General features: G+C 41.6%; 1 protein-coding gene across 9 annotated transcripts in view; it reads left to right on the forward strand.

Moving 5' to 3' along the window:
* Positions 1–24,956, forward strand: part of SYNE1 (spectrin repeat containing nuclear envelope protein 1) — a 404,650-nt gene that overhangs the window by 330,871 nt on the left and 48,823 nt on the right. For all 9 annotated transcript variants that reach the window (XM_053668739.1, XM_053668745.1, XM_053668738.1 and 6 more), the window contains 6 exons: positions 83–317; positions 2,005–2,199; positions 5,037–5,162; positions 10,422–10,577; positions 16,038–16,196; positions 18,989–19,155. In XM_053668739.1, coding sequence (XP_053524714.1) covers positions 83–317; positions 2,005–2,199; positions 5,037–5,162; positions 10,422–10,577; positions 16,038–16,196; positions 18,989–19,155 — 1,038 coding nt within the window. The remainder of the gene's footprint in view (positions 1–82; positions 318–2,004; positions 2,200–5,036; positions 5,163–10,421; positions 10,578–16,037; positions 16,197–18,988; positions 19,156–24,956) is intronic.

A 24,956-nucleotide genomic window follows, 5' to 3' on the forward strand; every position in this document is an offset into this window, starting at 1 on the left:
CATCACCAAGTACGTGTACGCTGGTTGATAACGTAACTACGTCCAGGATAACAGTGTTTTCCCCTATGTAACTGTTCACCAGGGATGAATTCAACCTGAAGTTGACACTTCTCAGTAATCAGTGGCAAGGAGTGATTCGCAGGGCCCAGCAAAGGAGGGGCATCATCGACAGCCAGATCCGCCAGTGGCAACGCTACAGGGAGATGGCAGAAAAGCTCCGCAAATGGTTGGTGGAAGTGTCCTATCTGCCCATGACTGGTCTCGGAAGTGTCCCAATACCACTGCAACAAGCAAGGACCCTCTTTGATGAAGTGCAGGTAAGGGGCAGAGCATGCTGCTTTTGAACCTCTTCTGCATTTCCACCGTGCCCTCACCTCAGCTCTTCAGAAGGGTTCTGGAGTGACATTGGAATGAAGACAAATGTTGTTCTCAAATATCCACAGGCACATAGAAAACGGCTGCATTCCAAAGCCCATGTTTAAGGATGACAGTGTGGCAGGTTTCAGCCTCGGACAAAGGCTCCCGCTTCGCACACCCCGGCCACCCAGCAGGGGTGGAAAGGAAAGGAAAGAAAAACCCTTCATGGATCTCACATATTTCACTCCTGAGCCATTTAAGTGTATCACTGAAGTATTCCAGAGAAGATAAAGGCTCAGTCCCGCTCCTCCATTCCTGGGCTAGCTCCTTACTTTTATCGGCCAGGGAAGTGGCGATTCCAGCCTCTTGGCTAGATACCTCCTAGCGCTCTCGTCAGGCCTTCCCAGTGCATTTCATGGGCTCCTCTTCCCTTTGAAGGTCACTGTTCTCTGCTTCCTTTTTCCTCCTCACTTCTCCGAGAGATCTCATCTACACACACGGCTTCCACTGCACCCTACCAGCAGGGAATGGCCAACTTGGTATCTTCCAGTCACATTCACCTGCTGAGCTTTCAACTGCCTTTAAGCTGCCGTGATTCAGCTCCCTTTCAGATTTATAGACATTAATATGCATCATAGAGATAACATACTCTGTGGGTTTCAACAAAGCCTGGGTTCTCTGGGCCAACTATTCTCCATCAGCCCATATCCCATGTTCCTAATCCAAGGAAAGGCCACCACCAGCTATCTGGTCTATTGGCCAGCAACCCTAGAGTCGTTCTATACTTACACTCTTCTTCTTTTCTCCCTCCCGCTGTCTAACAGTCCTCAAGTTTCCATCCCTAATGCCACTGCCTTAGAGTAGGCGCTCATGATTTCTCGTCTCAATAGCTAACAGCTTCCTAACCTGTCTTAGAAGATCCTGTCTACGCTCTTCTTCAGTTGCATTGCCCACCCTACTGCTGCATGCTTCCCATAGACTTAGCACTTTCCTGCTTAATATTCTTCTGTGAACCTCAGTCACTTTTATTTTAAAACCAAATTCCTTTGCAAGGTGTGGTCTTGCCTCATTTTCTACCACTTTCTTACATGCATCCTATATTCTGGCCACTGAAGACTACCCCCAGTGTCCTGCGTTCATATTTACCTGGTTCAGTGAATTAGTCCATCCTCATTGTTCTGCAGGGAAGGGGCTCTCTCCTGACCCCTGGCCCCACGTAACAGCAGGTCCTGAAACTGGTTGTGGTTATATGTCTTTCAATAGACTCGTGAAGGCTTTACCACTTTGAGGGATCCTCCTTGTGCAAAAATATAAAGGTCATAATACAAAATTTTTAAATCCCATGCACACAAAAAAACCCCGATGTAACACTGTGTTCCCTGTGCATCAATCTCACAGCGCAGTTTTCATATCTCATCACGATTGCTTTTCACCTAGGGACAGACACTATCAGGCCTATTCCTGTTGAATTCCCATTTATTTACACATTGTTTCACTCATGCACAAAGTACTAGCTCAACAAATGCTTGCAGAATAAAAGAGGGCATGTTCTGTATGCAAAAACTTAGGCTCATTTAAAAATACCCATAATAGGAAAATGGTGAAAAAGACAGAATGAGAAAAATAAAAGGCTGTGGTTTCTCTCAGTTCAAAGAAAGAGTGTTCCTGCGACAACAAGGCAGCTACATCCTGACCGTGGAGGCCGGCAAGCAGCTGCTGCTGTCTGCAGACAGCGGGGCTGAGGCCGCCCTGCAGGCCGAACTCACGGAAATCCAAGAGAAATGGAAATCGGCCAGCGTGCGCCTGGAGGAGCAGAAGAAAAAACTGGCCTTCTTGTTGAAAGTGAGTTCAGCCCCTTCCTCCTTTAGGTGTGATATAGTGCGTATATCAACTCCCAGAGTCTCGGTGTCCTGCAAATCAAATAATGCAAAGGTCATCGTCGAACCTACAGTATTTTGATCCCCTGGGTTTTATTTAAGACTTTGTCCTGTCTTGCATAAACTTGAAACTTTTTCAATTTTCAGCAGTTTGTCTTTCAGTAAAACCCCCCAACAAAGTAGCTTTAAGTCTAACAAGACCATTCAAGTGATGAGTTCTGATTACTGGCTGGTGGGAAGCCAGGAGCCCGGCGATGACTGTACAAACCCAGACAGGAATGCAAAGAGTAGATTCCACTCCCTAATCTAAGACTCCAAAGTGGTTTTCAAGATTGATATCTCTTATTTTATAGCAGGAAAAAGACGATCCAAGAAGATACTTCGATTGCATGGTAGCTTATCTAAGCATGTTGCTTTGAGATAAAAATCTCCTGGAGGGGTATTGTCCTTTTGTTGGATACAGGATGCAGGCCAGTCATTCAGCAAATTTAGGAAAATGTAAATTTATCCAGACTTCCCACCATTTGCTTTTCTCCCTCACTTTCCAAACCCATGTGTAATACATAATTAAATCATCAATTGAAAAGGAGTGTGGGCTCTACACTTTGATAAACCTAAGTTAAAACTATAATAAACCAAGTAACGGTTGACTCAACCTACCTAAGCCTCAGTTTCCTCATCTTTAAAGTGAGTATCATGATACCTCCTTTGTACGACATTGTAAGGATTCAATGAAATATTGAAGGTAAACCAAACAGCACATATTGAGCTCTCAATAAGTGATGGCAATTATCATTGTTGACACTATCGTTTTTAGAAAGTGAACACAGCTAAATACTTAAATTTTATTATGTCGATACCCACCAACAATTTAGTGTGATTGTCTATTAAACTCGGCCCATCACCTTTTTGGCTCAAAGTAATAACTCAAGTAAATGGAATACATGTTTTTTAATGCTTAAAGTATACACTCCCATTGGTTTATTCTATTAAATTTTACTTAATAATATGTCATTTTGTGTGTAGGAAACAATCAATCAAAAATGCCACTGAGCATCTGTTAAAGAGCTATTATTTGTACACAGCAGGATTCATCAGTAATACAATATGCCTGCTTGTTCTTTCTTCATATTTGCTTTCAGGAAAGGATTAAAATCATTGCAACTCATTCTGCAGAGAACATGTTAATCACATATTTTTCTTTATTTGTGATGTGATTGTTGGACACGTTCCTAAGACCTAAGCAGGCGAGATGGTTGAGTCACTGCGTTTGTTTTTCTTGTCAGTCTCTTTGTCAGCTGGTGAAACATCCACTGTGGTAGATGTTTGCAGACTGTGGGGCTTAGTTATTTCCTTATAATTCAAATAGTAGAGAGACTGGGTCATAGCTTCAGAACCTAAGCAGTCCTTGAAAAGGGAAATCCCTATTCTTGTTAAAGTGCATTTGGAATCATACGCCAGGTCCTATGTGCCTAAGGAGTTTAGGAAGCTCAATTCTGATGTTTAGACAGTCTCATTTTACTGTCTCTTTTCCCCACAAGTATAGTATAATGCTTATCTATTTTTAGCTCTTAATTTAATTCTCTGGGTAATATAATCGTTATAATTCTATGTCCTGCATGGTCACCTGCTTTACGATCACCTAATTTTGTTATGAAAAATAAGGAGTTGACCTTTTCTCTTTTAGATCAATGAATGTTTATTGACTGTAGTTTGATACATTTCAGAGGGTGTGATGATTTAATTGAGTAGAGAGAGGATCTTTCTGTCTATATTCACTTCGCTTAGTGTTTATTAACTAAGTATGGCCTGGGAACACAGAGCGATTTTAATAAGGAGAACTAGAACAGATCTGGCCAAGATAGACAGTTTTTTTTTGTCCTCTGTATATTTTTTTGTTTCCAGTGGATGGGAAGAGGGAATATGGTTATACACTCTAGGAAGTTCCCTAAAGAAGTTTATTTTTTAATTTTTATTATTTATTCATTATTTCTTTACTTTAACATTTTTTTATTGTTGTTCAAGTACAGTGTTCTGCCTTTCCCCCATCACTCCCCACCACCCCAGCCCTCTCCACCTCCCTCCCCTATTTCTACCCCCTCGTTATTGTCCATGTGTCCTTTATAATGGTTCCTACAAAATTCCTAAAGGAATTTAAAAATGAGAATCTTGAAACAAACTCTCATTTTAGTTAGAAACCAAAAGGTGTTTTGAGCATGAAGGAATGTTAGTCAACACTTCCTAAAGAAGGCAGTTTTAGCAAATAGCACCTATGGGTTTCTGTGTTGAAAATAAGGCACCAGAAGAGAATGGAGAAGAACCCAGACAAAGACCAGTAATGGTGGAAGAGGTAACTTGAGGAAAAATACAGCATGATTTGGCACCACACTAGGTGCTAAAAGAAACTCTCTTGTAGAGAGTTGTCTTTATTTGAGCTCAGAAATTTAAGTTGTGGGGAGTGGTCAGGGGGGGATTGTTGTGGATTGGGGTTGGGGGGCAGAGGGAGGCCAGGAGTGGAGACCACTAAGCAAAATTAAGATTTGTTAGTTAAATTTAATTTGCATTGGCACTGAGACATCAGATAAGAGTTCATTTGGAGATAGGGTGCTGTAAAGAATCAAGTCTCCATTATGTTTGCTTTATTTTTTTTCTTTTACTTTTTTTAATTACAAAAGAAATGCATGTGTCTTGTAAAAAAAATCAGGTAATATTTGAAATATGGGGGTTAAGAAGAGTGTTTTTTTATTTTTCCAACTTCCTACCAAAAAAAAATACATGCAATTTCTTTCTCCTCTCATTTAGGACTGGGAAAAATGTGAGAATGGAATAGCTGAATCCCTGGAGAAACTCCGAACTTTCAAAAAGAAGCTCTCCCAGCCTCTGCCAGATCACCACGAAGAGCTCCAAGCGGAGCAAATGCGCTGCAAGGTGAGTCGTCCAATTTGAGCTCTTCTCACCTGTGACCTGTCCTGGCTGTGTGCTTTTGCAGTAATACCGCTTCTGAACGCACCATCGGGTCAAACTCTATAGCCATCTACACGCAAATGCAAGTTCCTGGTCTATTGCAATAATAGCAACCTTTTTAAGCATCTCACTGGGATGTCATTTTAGCAGAAGGGTTTAGTTTACAGAAAGAAAAGGGAGGCTGGGCATCTCGGAAATTCTGCAGACAGTGGCCCTGGAGAAGCACTCCCTGCCCTCCAGAATCTGCCATAAGGAAACATGAAACATGAAGAGCTGGTCTTGTGTAGGGAGACATGATCCTCTAGTCACTCAAGGCCCTGGCTACTTACAGGTAGTGACCAACACCTCAGATCGCACTTGGAAGCAGGTCAGTGGCTAGTGCAGACCACGCCTGCATCGTGAGCTCACTGGGAGCACCAGGATGTAGGGGCTGTAGGAGTAGTTCCAGTCACACCCGTATAGCCGAGGGTCGTGCAGGAATAGCAGTGCTCTGCTGGGTCAGACTATGCAGGTCAACTCAGAACTGCCTCTAAAAGTGTTTTGTTCCCCAAATTATACATATCATTGTATTCCCTGCCATTTGCAAATTACTACACTAAAGTAATTCTGTTTAAACCTTTACACACGCTTACGTAATTTGGTTTTTAATCAGTTCTCTGCTTCACTTTGGCTAAGGTAAGCATTTAAGGAAGATTGATTACTCATGGACACAGACAACTGTGTGGCGATTGCTGGGGGGAGGGGTGGAGGGAGGTGGAGGTGGGTCCGTGGGGGATAAATGGTGATGGAAAGAGACTTGACTTGGTGCTGTAGAATTCTGCACTGGAAACCTGTATCATTTTTTTAACTAGCATCACCCCAATAAACTCAATAAAGGGAAAAAGTAGAAGTAAAAATAAATCCAGAAGTCATAAAAAGTATGCATATAAGAATTTTTCTTTGATATTAAAATGTATTGCTATTCTTTGAAACTTGAGTCAGACTGAGGGAAAATGAAAGGTAGTCCTTTGTTGCTAAGGAACACATGCATGATACGGCTGCCAGTGGTGACGGGCTGCCAACTGTTGGCTCTGGCGCAGCACACGGTGCCGGCACCCCACTTGCCCGGGATGTTCGCTGTGCCCAGAACTTCTGCCTGTCATGTCCGAGCTGCACCTCTGGGCCTCACGGCTCCTTTTCAATGGTGGCTGTTGTGGCTGCCGGTCCAGACAGCACAGCCTTGGGAGTTGGCCCTGCACCCCGTCCTGCCGACCTCTGTTGCCCTGGGCTCACCAAGCCCTGGCCTTTGGATCAGCAAGTGCCCCACTTGAGCCTTTGTTTATCCCTGAAGACTTTGAACCTTTGCCGTTTCTCCAGGAAGCCTCAGCTCTGCCTACAGAGGCCCCTGAGAAAATGGAACCTTTTCCAACCCCTCAGCTCATCTACCAGAAACCCCTGAGATGGGAGAAGCATCGTCATCCCAGGAGGAAGACTGGGCTCAGTCTGGAGTGTCCCCTGAGTTTTTGAAATCTTTGTTAGTTAACCAAGGAGTTTAGATCAGCATCCAGCCCTCCCTGAAAATGTTGAATCTTCAGTCCAGCAGAAGGGCTCAGGTCTGCTGCAGGTTCTGCTTGCTGGTGTAGATCCCACACCAGCCTGGTGCAGGCTGAGCTGGACCCTTCTCCAGTCCAGCCAAAGGGTCCAGCTGAGCCACCAAAATCCTCTATACGTCATGAGGTGACCATCTCACCTCCAGGTTCAGGTGAAGCTCAGCATCAGTGTTGCCTCATATGAATGTGGATCTTGGGTTTTGATAACACCAGAGCCCCCTAAGGCTGTTAATCCATCCCCAACTGCGAAGGAGGTCTAGACTCATCTTGCAAAATCCACTGCAGTGGTCAAACCTCCAACCCAGCAGGAGGTCCCTCCAAAGTCCCCGGAGGAGACAGACTCATCTCCATCCCAGCAGGAGACCCCCGCTCAGCCTGCTTCCAAGGCTGACCCCACAGCCCTGGAGTAGACCACGACCCCTCTAATGCACCCTGACGTGACACTTCCCCATCCAGAGCCTGCTTAGACACAGCAGCCAACCTTGTCTGAAGCTGGACCTGGAAGTTATCAGAACTCAGCAACCGGAGTCATCTGAGACAGGTGCTCCGACAACCAAACGGACAGAACGTCACCACGAACACAGGGGAGCTCTGAACCCACAGTAATGAGACACTGCCGTGTACAGGTCTTGGCCCAGAGCAGACACACCACAGAGCACCCGACGCCTGCAAGGGCCCTTCCCCATCTTCAGTTTCCAAGGAAACACTGTTTCTTACATTGAGAAAAGTACACGGAAGTTACACTGTTGAGCCGAGAAACTAATCCTCAGTGAAAATAATTTGAGAGAATTACATAAGATTCACTTGAAGGCCTGCTCTCCTTCCAGTATTTAAATTTATTTTGTAATAAAATAGAATTTATTGAAAAGAATACATTTGAAACGCTACCTTTTTTGCAATATATGTATAAATCTTCATAGCAGTTTAATCACGGAACTGAGCTTTGGGACGTTTCAGGCCTGGCCCGGAATGCAGTTTTTACACACATTAATTCTCAACCGTAATCCTCTGACAGCTGTTGAAGGGTCGTATCTTTTTTAATTGCCAGCATTAAGATATTTAGACGTGGGAACTACACAAGTGTCTCTGAACAATAGTTGAGAGCATCTTGGGATGACCCTTGAACTGGAAAAACTGGCCCTACCTACTCATTTGGCCCACTGCCTCCGCCAACTTAAAAATAATATTGAGACTGTCGGCCAGACAGTCAAGCTGCGTTTGACACTGAGTGCTGAGCGATGAGGAGGAAAGGTTTCCGAGGCTGACAGGTCCGGACCAATGGGAAGATGGGAGGACAGAGCTTGAGGTGAACAGAACAGGAGACACATGGGCTCACCGAGGAAGTGCCAGGCTGTGGATGTGAGGACAAACCCGTGGTGCAGTACCTGTGACTGTGCAGCACTGATTTTTATTATAATTGTCCGTCTTACTGCGATTTGTCATAGAACAGCATCACAGGAAGGTGAGGAAGGAAGCTCCAGGGGCTTTCTCTCAATTCTCCGGCACGAGGGATGCTCACTGGAACACGAGATGGAGGAGGGAGGTTTTGGGAGAAGACTTAGGGATATATAGGGACCTCTCAATGCCACATGCAAGGAAAACATGGCACAGATGCTCCAGGACAAGGATTCATCGGATGAGGGTGAGCTCTTGGACAAAACAGAACAGGGGGAAGCCCCCCCCACCCTCCACGGCCAGGATTGCTAGGTCAGATTCAGCTGCTGAAGTGACAGGGGAAGGAAGTAAAATGTGAAACCTGACGCTGTCACTGTGTGAACCCCATCCTCAGGGGACATGCCCATTGTATTTGGAAATGTTGGCTTAGCGTTGCTGATGAAAGACGTATTTTTCTCCTAGAAAAACGTAAAAACTCATTTTAAAAGGTAGTATGCTTTAGATCGTGGATGGTGAGTGAACTATTATCTCGAGGTGTGAATTCTAAAGTATGCGAAGATTCAAAAGTATTTATTTTAAACCTGTGATTGTTAATTCTTGAAAAATAATTAAAGCAAACTGCCAATATGCAGGAACAGGCTTTTATCAGCTCCTCCTCCGAGCCAGTGACTATCCCGTGACCTGTTGGTGTAAACACAGGCTCATGAGAACAACCTTTGATTCCCTCTGTGCAGATGTGAAAACCGAGACTTCTAGAAGTTTAATAACTTTTCAGAGTTAGTGCCTGAATCGAAAGGCTTTATTTTTACCACCAGGATTCATTTCAGGAAGTCAGTCTGAAAGTGTTGGTTTCAGGTGTTGCTATTGTTACTTTTCACTCCATACACTAAATCTGAGGTTTGAGTTGGAGGTTAGCAACTGTTATAAAACGAGGAAAACCTTTACATCAGTATGCCAATTTAATATGTCCATGAATATAAACAGAAATGCTACATGTTTAATATGTCTGGATGATTTGGTCTTTCAGCCAAAGACTGTTTCCGCAGAACCTCATCTCCCCAAAATACACCATACTTACAAACACGCCCTACTATTAAGTTTGGAGATTAAAAGGATGCATTTTGGTCTAGGTCTCTGCTACTCTTCCTCCAAACTACCCTGAGCAGCAAAACAAAACAATTAGCTGCAAAATTCAGGCTGAAACCTCGTTTGCCTAAATTGCCTAGGAAGTTAGCCTCTGGCGGTGCGGTTAATTGCCTTTGCCGCTAGGAACTTGTCTGCTGTGTGAAGAGACAAAAAGAGAGGGAAAAAGCCATGTGAACCGCTCTATTTATATACTAAATTAGCTGGAATCTAAAATCATCAAGAGCTGGCAAAAAGCAGAAGTTATACAAATTGCAAAATCTGTTCAAACATTGCAAAAACTAGTGTGAACGTATTCAAATATTGTTTTGTGAAAACTTTTCTTCAATGATTCCCCCCCAAAATCAGAATACATATATTTGAACAAGTTACTTAAAGAAACCTCTAATCTAGTAGAAAATACATTCAGCTCACTCTTTAAAATGAGGGGGATATCTCCATCCCTCTTTTAAGAGAGGGAAGGGTTTTTAGGAACATGTATAAAGGACACATGGACAAAACCAAAGAGGGGTAGGATCAAGTGTGGGAAGTGAGGATGACTGGGGTGGGGGGGAGTAGTGGGGGGATGGAGACAACTGTACTCGAACAACAATAAAATGAAATATAAAATACAAATAAAAATAAACCAGATCTTTTCACTGTTCCATATAAATCTATGTCACAGAATTTAGCAATTCACAGTGTTTGAAGATGAAAGTTCAATCTAGGCATTTGAGTTTTTAAAGCAATACTTTATTAACATGATCAATAACTTGGGACGCAAAAGAGGGTGTGCAAGGAGTTTATGAAGTCAGTTTAAGAGTAAAGTAGATCAATGACCTAATGCAACTTCAACTTAGAAAAGACGATCCAAAAAGATCAGTGAAATGATAAGTAGATGATAGGAAGATTCTCTAAGCAACCAGATATTTTTCAGAACTGGGCATATTATCAAATTTTGTAGGAAGAAAATAACTAGACATCAGGTTAAATGTTCAAACAGAGTGGAATGGAAAGGTAATTGTGTCCCGAAGGAATTTTGAATACACTGCAGAAATTGTGGAGGGTGGATGTCCACGGGTATTCAGGTTTTCTTGTTTGTTTGTTTTTAATCTAGGAATTGGAAAATGCTGTGGGGACCTGGACAGACGACCTGGCACAGCTGACCCTGTTGAAGGACACCCTCTGTGCCTACATCAGTGCCGATGATATCTCCATCCTGAACGAACGTGTAGAGCTTCTGCAGAGGCAGTGGGAAGAACTCTGTCACCAGGTACGATGAATTCTAGACTCAGCATTAGCTCAGGAAGGTGGAAAACTGGGAGATGATTTGGAATGTCAAATGGCTCAGCCCACATTTGGACCCATCTTATAACTCGCAGTATGCACGAAGGAAGAATGCTGTGGTTATTACCAAACATTTTAGGTGAACTTTGGGCCATCGCTGCACAATGCAGCGTGCAGTTGATGTTTGGTGAGTTGTCCGCTCAAAACCTGTGTTGTTTTGTGAACCAATAAGTTCAATTAAAAAATACTTCAAATGAACACAATTATATCTTACTATTATATGTGAGATGCATTCAAACTGGATATTGCTCTCTCTTTCACTGGCTGGTGCAATATTTTTAAGAGGAAGCACAGTTTTGTGGTTCACAGATGTGGTTTTGCTAAGTGGACATTGGTGGTCTGTTTCTTACTTTAAACATGTGAAAACCATTGTTTTATGTGCAATGTTAGATAACACTGCGGAGCAGGTTTTATACATGGCACATTTATTGTCACTGTGGATTTAACTTGGTTGTTTTTAATGATTCATGGTCCACAGCATTTTTAGTCCTACTTCCTTCATTTATAAGTACCTTCTCTATGCGCAGTACTTTGAAATAGATCCCAAATTGGGTTTTGATTGGAAATGAAAGGAAAACATTGGTGGACGGGTCATGAGAAGACACGCGAGGCAAGAGGAATAACACTGATTAAAGGCCCACAGTGAGAAGAAGCCTTGACCCAGGGCTCTGAGACCTTCCCCTCCAGGAAGCAGGGACCATGGCTGTCATGTTGCTCCCTGTACCTGCTCACCTTGCCGGGTGCATCATAGGCTGTGATCCACATTGGTTCAATGAATCAGTCACATCGATTATTGTGAATGTCACAAGCCATAGTAAATGTCACTATTACCATGTTTACTACTGAGCTGAGACTAAAGTCAGTGCAGAAGAATCTATACTGTGAAGAAAAACTGGGTAGAAGCAAGCTAAAACAATGTAAAAGTGTAAGCACACCAAGTCCAGAGTGGACTGCAGAGAACGGAGAAAATGCTTGTGGAAGAGGAGAAACCTTGAACGGAGGCGGGGAGTGGCAGTGACAGGTTGTTGTGGAGGGTGCAGGCAGATGTGTTGGGAAAAGGCACAGGAACGGGGCAGAGGACCTGCCTGGGGAGCAGCAGATGCGGGAAGGAGAAGGAAGGGACATTTGAGAAGGAGCTTCTTGTGCCTCCCTTTTCGGGCCAACTAGGCTACAGTAGAGAGCTCCTCTCTCCCTTCCTCTCACTTGTCCAGCATTAGCCACACCTCTCTTCGTGCTTCAGAAAACAGTACACAGAGTTAAAGAGGCTTGTGGCCTCTTGACTCACGTAACGTCAACAAGAAATTTTTTTGATAGGTGAGTTTCTCTCTGTATGTTTAGATTAAAACCTAAATATTTCTCTGGCCATGAGCAAGAGGAAAATTCTGGAGCACACCTGGTAAATGTGTGAAAAGTTCCTGATGAATATATGCTAGACTTTTAAAAGGAGAAATGTAAGAGATGGTTTTCATAAACATGCTAATGCTATGAGTTCAAAATTAATTAGCCACTTTCCACAAAGAAGACGATGAGAAACTTACATGGAGTGTGACAATGCCACTCGCAGTATTTTATTCTTGTCCGAATTCTTCAATCCAAAATCAACACATGGCCATCCAATAAATTACACCATTTTTAAAGGAAAGATTTATCATAGCAGATCATTGAAACGGAAGATAATTTGGTGGGTACAAATAGTGGGTAATGATCCCAGCCATATTTAGTTACCCTCGTGAGTCTTGGTGATTTGTTTTTCTTGAAATTCAGGAAAGTCTAGCACTACTTGCTGCCTCAGTGCTTTTCAGCGTGTTTTGAGACGTGCATTGGATGAGATCCACTTCTCTGGCTAGTTGATGTCTGTGAAGCTTTCAGGGTGAGAACGCGTTAGAGAGAGTGCTCTGAACTCCCCTCCCCTTTCAGTCTGTGGGGTCAGCCCATTGTTCCTTTCTTGTCCTTCCTTCAATGTTTCTGACTTGACTTCTGTGAAGTTCTTGAGGACAGAGGCTATTTCTTTTTTATTTCTAGTGCATAGAATAGCAAAGTGTTCATATGCTAAAATTTAGACAAGACTTTTGGATATTTGTTTCATGTCTTTACACTTGTGTTCCTCTAAATATAAAATAATGACAAGATGTCTGAATATTTTGGAAGTTATGATTATGCAACATTTTTTTGCTTTAGGAAAACTGATACTATGAAAAGTGCCAGGAGGTATAAAAGGTATATATTTCCAGTTATAAAATGAGTAAGTTCTTGGAACCTGAAGTACAGAGCGGTGACTGCAATACAGTATATAATGCAGTCACAAGACTGTATTATAGCCTTGAAAGTTGTTTAGAGAGTAGCTCTTAACTGTTCTCACCACAAAGAAAAGGTAATTATGTGAGGTGACGGAGGTGTGAACTCATGTTGTGGCAATCATTTCTTATTATATACATCTCAAATCATCACACTGTGCAGACTTACACAATGTTATATGTCAATTATAGCTTAGAAAAGAAAGGGAGAAAACTTGTTTGTAAAATCGACTTACAATTTTACAAACAATAAATCCCCTGACTTATACAGGGTAGGGCAAAAGCAAGTTTACAGTTGTGTGTATGTGAAATACAAATTTTGTATTTATATTATTATTATTAATTATTATATTATTTTCCATACAAGCACTAGTACACCTACTTCTGCCCCATCCTGTATGTAGACAGCAGTCTGCTTGGAAATACCTTTTGCAAGCTGCTGTAGATCAGAGGATATCCTGTGAAGAGATTAATACTTTGCACCTGTGAGTGGACTAGACAAAAGATGAAGCAGTTTGAATACATGTTTCTAGAAACTTTCAAGTGTCTTAAGGCATGAAACTAAAGCATACTATTTCGTATGGCTTCAATCTAAAAACATTCTTTAAATCAGTGACTGTTTAGTTGTGGGTCATACCAAAGGTGCCAGGATAGAACTGTAAGGATGAATATAGATCAGCTATTAGTTCTTGACTTAGTGTTTCTGGAGAAATTCTGTCATGTATGAAACCACAGAAGGAAATGACCTGTGCCTGTCTCATCTTGAAAGTTACAAACATGAGTGAAACGTGGCACTGATGCTCTGTAAAGAGCAAGTAGTCTGTTCATATGCCAACGGCAGCTGTGGATGAGCACGCGGGAGCAATGGACTCTCAGAGGAGAATGCGAAATACGTGCTCTAAGCAGACACAGCAGAGAAGAGTTAACACGGAAAAATATTCTGTTTTCAGATAAACTCCCCAGATGGTTTGCTGGGCCTATATGCAACTGTAGCTCACATTTGCTGTTATTCCTGTTTTGGTTTGTAGACCTGAATGTAATTCTAGTTGAGGTATAAATATAACATCATAGTAATTGCTCGGTGTTTTTCAAATTGTCGTGGTAAAAACATTTAAAGTAGAAAAGGATGTGTTTCCTGTTCAGCTGCCTGCCTCTGGAGGCTTTAGCTGGTGCTTGTCAGCTGTTGGCAAAGCAGTATTTACACCCCCGAGAAAACGTAACTAAGCGCTAAGCCCGTAAATCTGAGGGTTTCGTAGGAACCCAAAGAAAGAGATGTTAGCATTCCCTTATCATGCAGCTTAAACATTAGTTTTACAAACCCAAAGGAAAAGGTTGTCCTCATTATGAATTAAATCTTTTTGAAGAGCTTTTGATGCCAACTTGCCACCAGTGCTTGGGGCCCACCTGCTTCTCTTCCAGCTCTTGCTCTGCATAAGCAAATAGAAGCAACACTTGTGGCTAAACATCAGAAATGTATCTTCAGGCTGCTTACAGAGATATCCAAAACATTAATGTCAAGGAGGAAAAAATGAAAAACTCAAGGAGTTTTCATGTGCAGAAGTAGCAGTCTACTAATGACCAACATTTGCTAAGTCTTTAGTATTTATTTACTGGTCCCTTTCTTAAATTATTTTATTGTTTATTCTCCTGTGGGTCTACTGTACTCCAGATAGGACAATGCTTGGTACGTAGTAGGTATGTGTTCACTACCAACAATAAATATTTTATTAGATTTATTGGGTTGACATTCATTAATAAAATTATATAAGCTTCAGGCATACAATTCTGTAATACATCATCTGTATATGTTTTCACCACCCGAAGTCCAGTCTCTTTCCATCACCATTTCTCTCCACCGTACCCTCTTCTTCCTCTCCCCACCCTGCTTGCCCTGTGGCAATCACCATGCTCATGGAAAATAAACACTCGTGGAAGAATTTGGGGATGAATGAGAGATTAATTTACAAATGAAAAAATAAGGCTTAGAGAAGATAAGTAGCTTTGCCCTGATCATATTATTAGTAGGTGATGAAGGCTGTTCTGAATCTCAGCAGCCTCTGGGTATTTGATCATAATATATTACAGCCTGTATCAGAGACTCAAGTTCTGCTGGTCCTACCTCATACGGATTATAAACAAATGCTTCAAATGTGTCTTACCCTCTAACTCCCTGTCTCTTGAATGGGGACAATAATACCTACCTCTCAAGTAAATAGATAATATTTTTCTGTCACATGGTTTTCCTTCCTACAGATGTTGTTGAGAAAAGCCCTAGAATTCACTCTTGCCCATGGCCAAGATTTGGGGGGAAGAAGAAGGGGGGAAGGTGCACACAACAAGACCTGTTCATCTTAAGTCTCAAGGGCAGGAATTTCTACTCTTTTCTGTGCAAATGGTTGCTTTGAGAACTTCCAGTTAGCAAACTATTAAATAGTTTCTGCTTCCACATCATCGAACTAGAACGATTGACCACACTCCTGATTCTGATGCTCTGTAAATGAAAGAGAAAAAGTCATATCCACCAGAAAATTCCAAATTGTAAGGTCCCAGCATACCGTACATTCTGCTGTCAGAATTCTAGAGGAAGGGGGTCTCGGCAGGAGGCCGTGCCCACTTATCCTCTGCTTAACAGAGGTGAGATGTGTCTGCAGAACTCTTTAACCTGTGTGTCTTAGCCTTTTCCATTCCTACCAGTGCCCACTCCAGGGAAAGCCACTGATCTGTATTTTTCTGCCTCAAAGAAAACTTTAACTTTTTTAGTGAAAGTACAACCATCCTGTATGATATTGACACCACACCAGCTGTAGTGTGAAGCTGGATCAAAAGCACCTGTAATAAGTGAATGTGCATGCGGCACCTCAGGAAGCAAGTACCAGACACAACATTTTGCCCCTGCTGTTTATCAGCAGGCCTTGCTGTGAAACTGTGCTGGAGAGCAGCAGTCCTGGGGCTGAACCGCAGGGAACTATCCTGGAAGAGACAACGCCCTATTGTTCATATCAATCTACCCACAGAGTTTGTTGGCCAGTTCTCACAGGGCATGAGTTACACTGATTTTTCTTCTGCATTTCCTATCTTGTGCCACTTTTCAGCTCTCCCTAAGGCGACAGCAAGTCGGCGAGAGACTGAACGAATGGGCGGTCTTCAGTGAGAAGAACAAGGAGCTCTGCGAATGGCTGACGCAGATGGAAAGCAAAGTTTCCCAGAACGGAGACATCCTCATTGAAGACATGATAGAGAAGCTCAGGAAGGTACGGAGCACCCAGCTGCGTGTCTTCTTCCCTCCCTGGTGTCAGGTGTACTTTTAATAGGACCAGAAGATGACTTGGCTGATAATGACTTTCCTGTCAAAGGAGCACTCTATCATAGGCATTTTATATTTTTAATATGAAATAAACTTGCATGGAAAGGCCCCCTTTAATTTAAAAATACAGAGAACATTTTCTCTTTTTTTTTGTTTCTTTTTTTTTACCTTTTACATTTACCATGTAAACGGTAATTTTCCAATTATCGTTTACATGAAATATTTGTATTAGTTTTGGATGTCCAGCATTGTGGTTAAGCAATCATTAACTTTCAAAGTGTTCCCCCTCATAGTTCAAGTATCCACGTGATATCATACATAGTTATTACAATAGCATGAACTATATCTTCTATGCCTTACCTTACATCCCCAAGATGGTTTTGTAACTAGCAATCTGTATTTCTCAATTCCCTCACCTGTTTCACCTGGGCTCCAAGGCCCCTCCCCTCTGGCAACCACCAGTCTGTTTTCTGTGAGTCTGTTTTTGTTTTGTTTGTTCGTTCACTTATTTTGTTCTTTAGATTCCACATATAAGTGAAATCCTATGGTATTTTTCTTTCTACAGGGAATACTTTCAGTTTGTTGTGAAATAGATTATTTGCTAATAATGTTCAACATTTTGGAGTTTTAGTTACCTGTTTAGTGGACAGCATTTTTGTGTAGGAGTTAACATCACAAGAAAAGAATTAAGAGAAAAATATCTTAGGACCAACTAAGATTTTCTTCATAAAAGAAAATTTTCTTCCTAGATAGTCACAGAAATGAAGACTTCTCTGAGAATTTTGGTTTAATGGTATTTTCAAGTTACAGATAATTATTAAGGCATTTTCATATGCACTCAGAACATTTTTATGCCAATATAGGGCTGATCAAATTTACTAGCATTTAAAAATGCTTTTGAAAATATTAGTGGTATTTCCATGTTGTTTTGAATGATCATTTTAACTTTATGATCTCGTTAGCACATGATCTCTTATGAGAGATCTCTTTATGATCTCTTATGTTTCTCGTTAGCACATGTCATGGCCTGATGTGCAGCTTTTCCCCCATTTACTTGTTCATTATCTGCCTGCAGCGGGGTCCCCACAGGGCTGTGCATTTCACTGGACCAAGGATGTGGTCTGTTTGCTCACTGTCTCCTCCATCCAGGGTAGTGCCAGCTTCTCATAAGCACTCAGTGGAAAGCTATTGAATGAATGAATTATAGTTCTATTCATTCTGAAAAGAAATCTATAAAGGTATTAGGAAAAAATATCTTTATCCATGCACGCATACAGAGAGAAAAATAAAGACTCCAAAGCCAATATGTAGTATTAATTTACTTAAGGTTGCAAATTCTAAGGATAAGCATTTGTCCACTCAATATTGTAATTCTTTAAAATGGGGGCCCAGATGACAGAGATCTCACTCACTCATCTCCTAACAGCCCCGCCCATTGCTCAGTCCTGAGTATCAGAGGATGTCCAACTAGACACGATTAATGTACCGTGGGTATTAGAGTGAAGTTTGCTATAGAATAAATTTTGTCTAAGTGTATCTATATTCTAATTAATTTATTTCGTGAAATTTAAGTGTATAGTTTGGGGGTATGGGAAAAAAGTAGCTCCTTAACCAAATATAGCCGTAATTTACAACTAGAGAAACTTTAGTTTTTTACCATTCCTTTTGGTATACTGTTTGTCACAGTGCTAGGAGTCATCTTCAAGTTATTAACTATACTATTTTCTGTATAGAATAAGTTATGAGGTTTAAAAAGAAGTTTTTATGAGCTTGCCTCTTGTGCTGACTTTTTTGTAAAGGAAAATAATTTTGGTAACGTAGGAAGAAGCAATTAATAAACAGACTGTAACCAAGATATTGGTGTCTGCTGGCATTAACACTTAAAAACACTTTAATCTAAAAGACAGCCCAAGAGGATTATGTTGCTGTAAATACGATCTTAAACTTGGAGTAATTCCTTTGAAATAAATATTTCTCAACAAAATTACCTTATTTATGATGAAACAGTATACCTATTAATAAGTACAGCCATTGCATTGGTCTCTGAATCCCATTTTGTTCAAGTGATATAAAGATGAGGGTAGGTGGGGGTACCAGCCCGAGGTTAGCACTCAATATTTGGTTAGATTAAAATTTCACTGGCTCCTGTCATGCTTTAGGGGGCCTTTTGCCTAGCTCACTGACTTGACAGGGTGGCCCTGTTACCACACTGACTTTAGAGCAGGAGAAAGTGAAAATGTTTATGCTCCTATAACCTCTCTTCTTACATTTTCTGCATAACAGAAGCTTAAGTCAAAAACAGAAAAGTTGATTTGAAAGATTGGGTCTTGTCACTGTCGCAAGACCTGAAGAGGGTCATTGGTCAGAGAGTGCAGGCAGAGGTGGCGGGGAAGCTGCCCTTCATGTCACTTTGATCAGGCCATTCCCTGGCCTGTCCCTTGCAGATAGGTCCTGTGGAGCCTGTTTACCCACAGCAATCTTGAAGACGAGCTAGTGAAGAAACTGGATAATTGAAGAAAAGTTTGTCTATGTAAAAATTCAATCTGGGCTCTCCATACATTGTGCAAATAATAGGTTCTGCTCCGTCTTGTGTACCTGGATGGATATTCACATGGTGTTCCTCTTGCTCGAACTATTTCCAAGCAGTAGAAAACTGTAATTATCCTGTTTCTAGTAAAGCCAGGCTGCATGTATCAAGAATATGCCTTCTGACCTCTGTGATTGCTATTTATCATGCAGGATTATCAAGAGGAAATTGCCGTTGCCGAAGAGAACAAAATACAGCTCCAACAAATGGGAGAGCGACTTGCTAGAGTCAGTCACGAGAGCAAAGCCTCTGAAATTGAGTACAAGCTCGGCAAGGTCAATGACCGGTGGCAGCACCTCCTGGACCTCATGGCAGCCAGGTAAAAAGGACCTCAGTCAACAGGACACATGTGTGCACAATTTTAAAGCATTCAGCTCACCATCCTTTCAGCTAAAGATGATCCAGTAAATCTCTCTGTGTTTTTTATCCCACCATTTTAATTCACTTTCATTAACTTTATTTTTTGGGTATGAAATTTATTTATTTATTTTTCATTGTTGTTCTATTACAGTTGTCCCAATTTTTCACTGTTGCTCTCCCCAGCCCACCCCAGCTCCCACAGTCAGTTCCCACCCTGCTGTCCATGTTCATGATTTATTTATACTTGTTCTTTAATGAGGCTCTTGCCCTTCTTTCCTCCCTTATCTCCTTCCCCACTCCCCTCTGGTCACTGCCAGTCAGTTCTTTGTTTCCATGCCTCTGGTTCTGTTTTGCTCATTTTTGTTGTTGTTGTTGTTCATTAGCTTCCACTTATAGGTGAGATCACATGGTATTTGTCTTTCACTACCTGGCTTAATTGACTTAGCATAATGCTCTCCAATTCTGTCCATGCTGTCATGAAGAGTTGGAGTTTCTCCTTTCTCTCTGCTGCATAGTATTCCATTGTGTAAATGTACCACAGTTCCTTGATCCACTCTTTTACCAATGGGCACTTAGGATGTTTCCAGCACTTGGCTGTTGTAAATTGTGCTACTATGAACATAGGTGTGCATAGGTTCTTTTGAAGTGGTATTTCAGGATTCTTAGAGTAAAATCCCAGCAGTGGAATTGCTGGGTCAAAAGGCAGTTCCATTTTTAGTCTTCTGAGGAAATTCCATACTGTTTTCCACAGCGGCTGCACCAGTCTGCATTCCACCAACAGTGCACGAGGGTTCCCTTTTGTCTATTACCTCACCAGCACTTGTTGTTTGTTGATTTGTTTGATGGCCATTCTGACTGGTGTGAAGTGGTATCTCTTTGTGGTTTTAGTTTGCATCTCTCTGATGGCTAGTGATGCTGAGCATCCTTTCATATGTCTCTGGGCCCTCTGTGTGTCCTCCTTGGAGAAGTGTCTGCTCAGGTCCTCTGCTCATTTTTTAATTGGGTTTTTTGTCTTCCTGCTGTTGAATCATGTGAGTCCTTTATATATTTTGGAAATCCAACACTTGTCCAAGTATCACTGGCAAATACGTTTTCCCACTTGCATTAACTTTAAAATTCTCCTTATTTATAAATTTAGTGGTGTTTACATTTAGCTGAAAGGAAGAAAGACATATTCAATCAAAATTTATTCCAAGGGGAAAAAATTTTTATTTCAGACCTTCAGGCATATTCAGCTGCCTCTAAGGAAGAAAGTAAAACTGGTTTATAGTAGTAAAATTAAAAAATAAAAAATAGTTTACAACATTCCCACTGTATTTCTGGTTAGCAGTGAATAAATCTAATTATTGCCACTGCTTTGTTGTAAAAATCATCTGCTGCTTTATTGTACAATAATTTTGTACTTAGCTTGAATGATAGCTGTAAGTGTCTGCCTCATATCTGAGAATACCACATTTACTTTCTGTTGCAGAAGGGCAGGGTGAGTAAAAAGGATAAAAGTCAAAAAGGAAAATATATAAGGGTCTTTCCTAGCATATAAAAGCCTGATATGATTGAATGGGGCACTATGTTACTTGACATGCAAAGAGGAAATGACTAAGTAGATGTTTTACTTCAGGTGAACATTGCTACATGTTGACTGTAGGCTCCATGCAGGGCAGGGATCTTTGTCCATCCTGCTCACCATGTTTCACAGACACCAGGAGCAGTGCCTGGGTGTAATTTAGACTCAGTGGATATTTGAATGAATGAATGAATGAATGCTTGAATGTTCGAATGGATATTCTTCTTTATGGCAGTTAGGAGACTTAGAACTTAAAAACTGCTTTTGATTCACAGCTATATGATTCTGATTTTGAAGCTATATTCCAATATGCTTTAAAAATTATTTAATCAAAAGTACATATATACTTTTACATCCAATATTATTTTGTATTAGTTTTAGGTGTACAGCATAGTGGCTGGGCAACCACATACTTTACAAAGCACTCCCCCTGATATTTCCGGTCCCCACCGGGAACCATACATAGTCATCACAATGTTATTGACTCTTTTCCCTGTGTTGTACTTGACATCCCCGTGACTGTCCTGTTACTGCCAATCTGCACTTCCCAACCCCTTTGCCTTTGCACCTGGGTTCCTTGCCTCAGCCACGCTGCGTAAAAATGCACATGAAATAGAGCCTGTTGAACGCTGTGTGCCCACACAAATGCCTGTGGACATGACAGTTTCTACGTTAGCTGTCATTTTTTCTATAAGGGAGTTACCAAAGAGCGTCGAATTAAAGGAGAAGGTGAGATTATGGTGTATTTAACAAAAATGGAGTAGCTGTTCATCTATTTTCAAAATGCGTAGCAATCACACTGTAACAGCTAACAGCTGCTGAACCCCCAGTTTGTGCCAATGACCACGCTTCAGGCTTTGTACGCGTCTTCTGCTGCATTATTCACAGCACCCTGTGAAAGGAGCTTTATTGGTACGCCCATTTCTCAGAGGCAGCGGCACAGGCTCAGGTTTGCTCATGGTCACTTAACATCCTGAGGGGCAGAGCCTGCAGTCCCTGACTCTGCAGACCCACGACCTGGAGCGCTCTCCTCTCCTCCCTGCCAGACTTAGGACTTCCCTGTGCCTATTCTAGAACACGCAACTCAAGAGGCAGTAAGTTCTGTTATTCACGCCAGCACCCTAAATTATTCCTGGTCTTCGGTTTCTAAAGTACTGACGATATAACAGCGACGGGTAGGTTTTAAGGTTACAAAGAGGCCCTTTCTTCCAGGAGTTCATGGCGAGACTATAGACAGGTGAAGAAAGCAAGTAGAATGGTGAGCCAAATGCTCTAGTCATGAGTATTTCCAACTATAAAGAGGTGGAAGCATGTGGTTCAACGAAAGCTTCCCTAATTTTTAGGCCTAAGTCGGTTTTAGAACTCCTGTGCTATAGCAGTGTGGGCTCCTCACTCACTGGTAACAAAATCTTATTTCAGAAGGAGGAATTGAAGCTCCTCATGCTACAAACACCCTCCTTAGGGAAGCCACGCTCCTGGTAAAGGTCCCTAGATTCTTTCTGTCCACTTATGACTCATGGGTTGGCTGACACTGCCGTGGAGCCAGTCAATGTAGTTAATGTTCTTTTTAAAACTTTCAGTGGCTCGGTGATTAGAATAGGGGGATGTACTATGCCAGAGATCTACATTTAATTTGATATGATTTAATTGTAAGCCGCTAGCTTCATGTATGCCCAGCAGTTAACCAACCTGTCAAACTAATTAGGTGCTTTCTCCCCAAACTCACGTTTATTTACAACTGTAATGTCTGGTTGTTCACAGGAAATTTTTCTACATGTTAGTTTATTTTTTTCCAAAAAAAACCCCACATTGGTAAACTTGAATCAGTGCAATATTTCTAAGGTACACATACTTTGCACTATAGGCACTAAAACACTCATATTTCTGCCTGTGTGGAGTCTCATCACACAGATATCATTCCTGCAGGAGGCTCTTTATGTACTGTGTCGCCCAGTTCTAAGCGCCTTCTTCCAAAGTAAACCAGATGATGTGTTGACCATTGATTTGCCCTGGAGTTTTTCATGCCACGCTGTATTCAGTCTTCTTGAAGCCTTAGTTTCCTAAAGGACCCTCCGTCACATTTGCTTTCCATTTCCTTGTCGACCGGAGCTTCACTAGTGCGCAGCCTAAATGACCGTCAACCACGCCCATCTTGGACTATGTCCTGCCAGCTGAAGTACTGAGTTTCTGTGATTCAGTCTCGCTCACCACACTTCCTCTTCCAGCTTTGTTTCACACTGATTCCTTATAACGGAACATAATCTATTTTTACCTTTTGATATTTCTATGTACTTTGGTGCTCCTGTGGGAATGGAAAAGCTAGTTTTGAAGGAAATCATACTTTTGGATAAACAGCTTCCCAGCTAACAGAAACATGGAAAAGAGAGGAAGAGCAAAAAAGAGGAAAAAAAATCACCAATACCAATCTTACTACTACATACGAATAGAATGTGAGGTTGAGAATCGGATTCCGTTCACCAGTGGATTAACTTAGTTCTGAGGACAAAGTAGATGTGTTTTGCACTGCATTTTAAAATTGCCTCCAAGCATTGTCAGTATTTTAAGACAACACAATTTACTCAGTTACATTCAGGGCTCCAAGGAGAATATTCTAGCATCCTTCCCATACTTTCTAGACCTGCTCAGTCCAGTATAGCAATCACTACTAGCTCCATGTGGCTACTGAAATGGAGTATAATTAGAGTTTAATTTTAATTATAGCCAGTTGTACTGGCCACATTTCCAGTGTTCAGTAACTAGATAAGGATGATGGCTGTGTTATCGGGCACTGCCGATAGGAAATATTTCCATCGTCCCAGAAAGTTCTACTGATCAGCACCGGCTAAAATAATTGGAAGCCTTTCTGAGTCCTTGTTTTCATCAAGAGTGAACATGCAAAACAGTCTTCACTGTAATTTCTATAAAACTGTCTTTAAGAGTTCTGGCTTTCCCTCTGACAGTGAACCCTTTGCAAAAAGCCACGCAGCAATTTTTCCAGAGCTCAGGACTGACAGGAAGTCTGTCTGGTGGCATCAGTTGTTCTGTGTGTCTTATAATAGACAATGCACTGTAGAACTGTTTCCCATCCTTGGGTCTAGGAGCATTGCACTCAAGTTATTGGCTCTGTTGCAATGATTTAAACTAACTGAATTCTCTGATACAAGTATATTCTTCTTCCCTTTATCAAACCTAAAATCTCCATCACCAAAGCAAAAGTACACTTTAGTTACTTGCCTCCTTTTTTAAAATAACAGTGTTATTAAGATACAATTCATGTATGATCCAATTCATCTATTGAAAATATCCAACTCATCGATTTTTAGTTTATTTACAGAGCTGGTCATTCACTACCACCAATCGATTTTGACAGTTTCTTCACCCCAAATAAAAACCCCGTTACCCATTAGCAATCAGTTTTTCCCTCCACCCACCCTCCTTTCCCCAGGTCTGGGCAACCACTAATCCATTGTATCTGTTAAGTTTACCTACTCTGGACAGTTCACACACACAGAATCCTGTGGTGGTCTTCTGTGACCCATTACTTTTAATCTGTGTATTTATTATAATTCTGTTAAGCATTATATAGGAATTGAGTAAAAACAAATACACTGTTTTTTAAAAAGCTCATCTCATTCCTCCTGTGTATAAAGTACTGCGCATGGTGCTACAGGGCAGCAGTTGGCAAACTTTCTGCACAGAAGCATACAGTAAAGATTTTAGGCTTTTGGGTCCAAATGGTCCCTGCTCAGCCCCCTCTGCCATTGTGTCGCAAAGGCAGCCACAGAGGCCAGCTCCTCACTGTTCATGTCCTTCCTTTTCTCCAGATTAGCTGAGATTCTTCTTCCCTGCTCACTCGGCTTTCTGCACTTCTTCACGGCATTTCTCTCGACTGTAATAAATACCTTATGTGATACCTTATGTGATCAGTCGATTAAGGTTTATTTTCCCTATGAAAATGTGAGTGTGTCTCACTTGAGTGCCAGTGTAAGCCCAGAACCTAGCAGTTCTTTGCACATAGTGGCCACTGCCAGAATTCGTTTAGTTTCTCAGACATAAGACATGGGGTGAAAGGGCCATTTGTGCAGGGAAGAGTAAGGCAGAGCTCAAGCTTAGGGCTTCGCCTGCCTGAGTCGTAACGTGTTTCTGCTTCATCTAAACTGCCTTGTTGCCACCTGTGTAAAAGGTTATTAGGAGGG

This window comes from Artibeus jamaicensis, unplaced genomic scaffold, assembly GCF_021234435.1.
Source record: "Artibeus jamaicensis isolate MK-2021 breed Jamaican fruit bat unplaced genomic scaffold, CSHL_Jam_final contig_497, whole genome shotgun sequence".
NCBI lineage: Eukaryota > Metazoa > Chordata > Mammalia > Chiroptera > Phyllostomidae > Artibeus > Artibeus jamaicensis.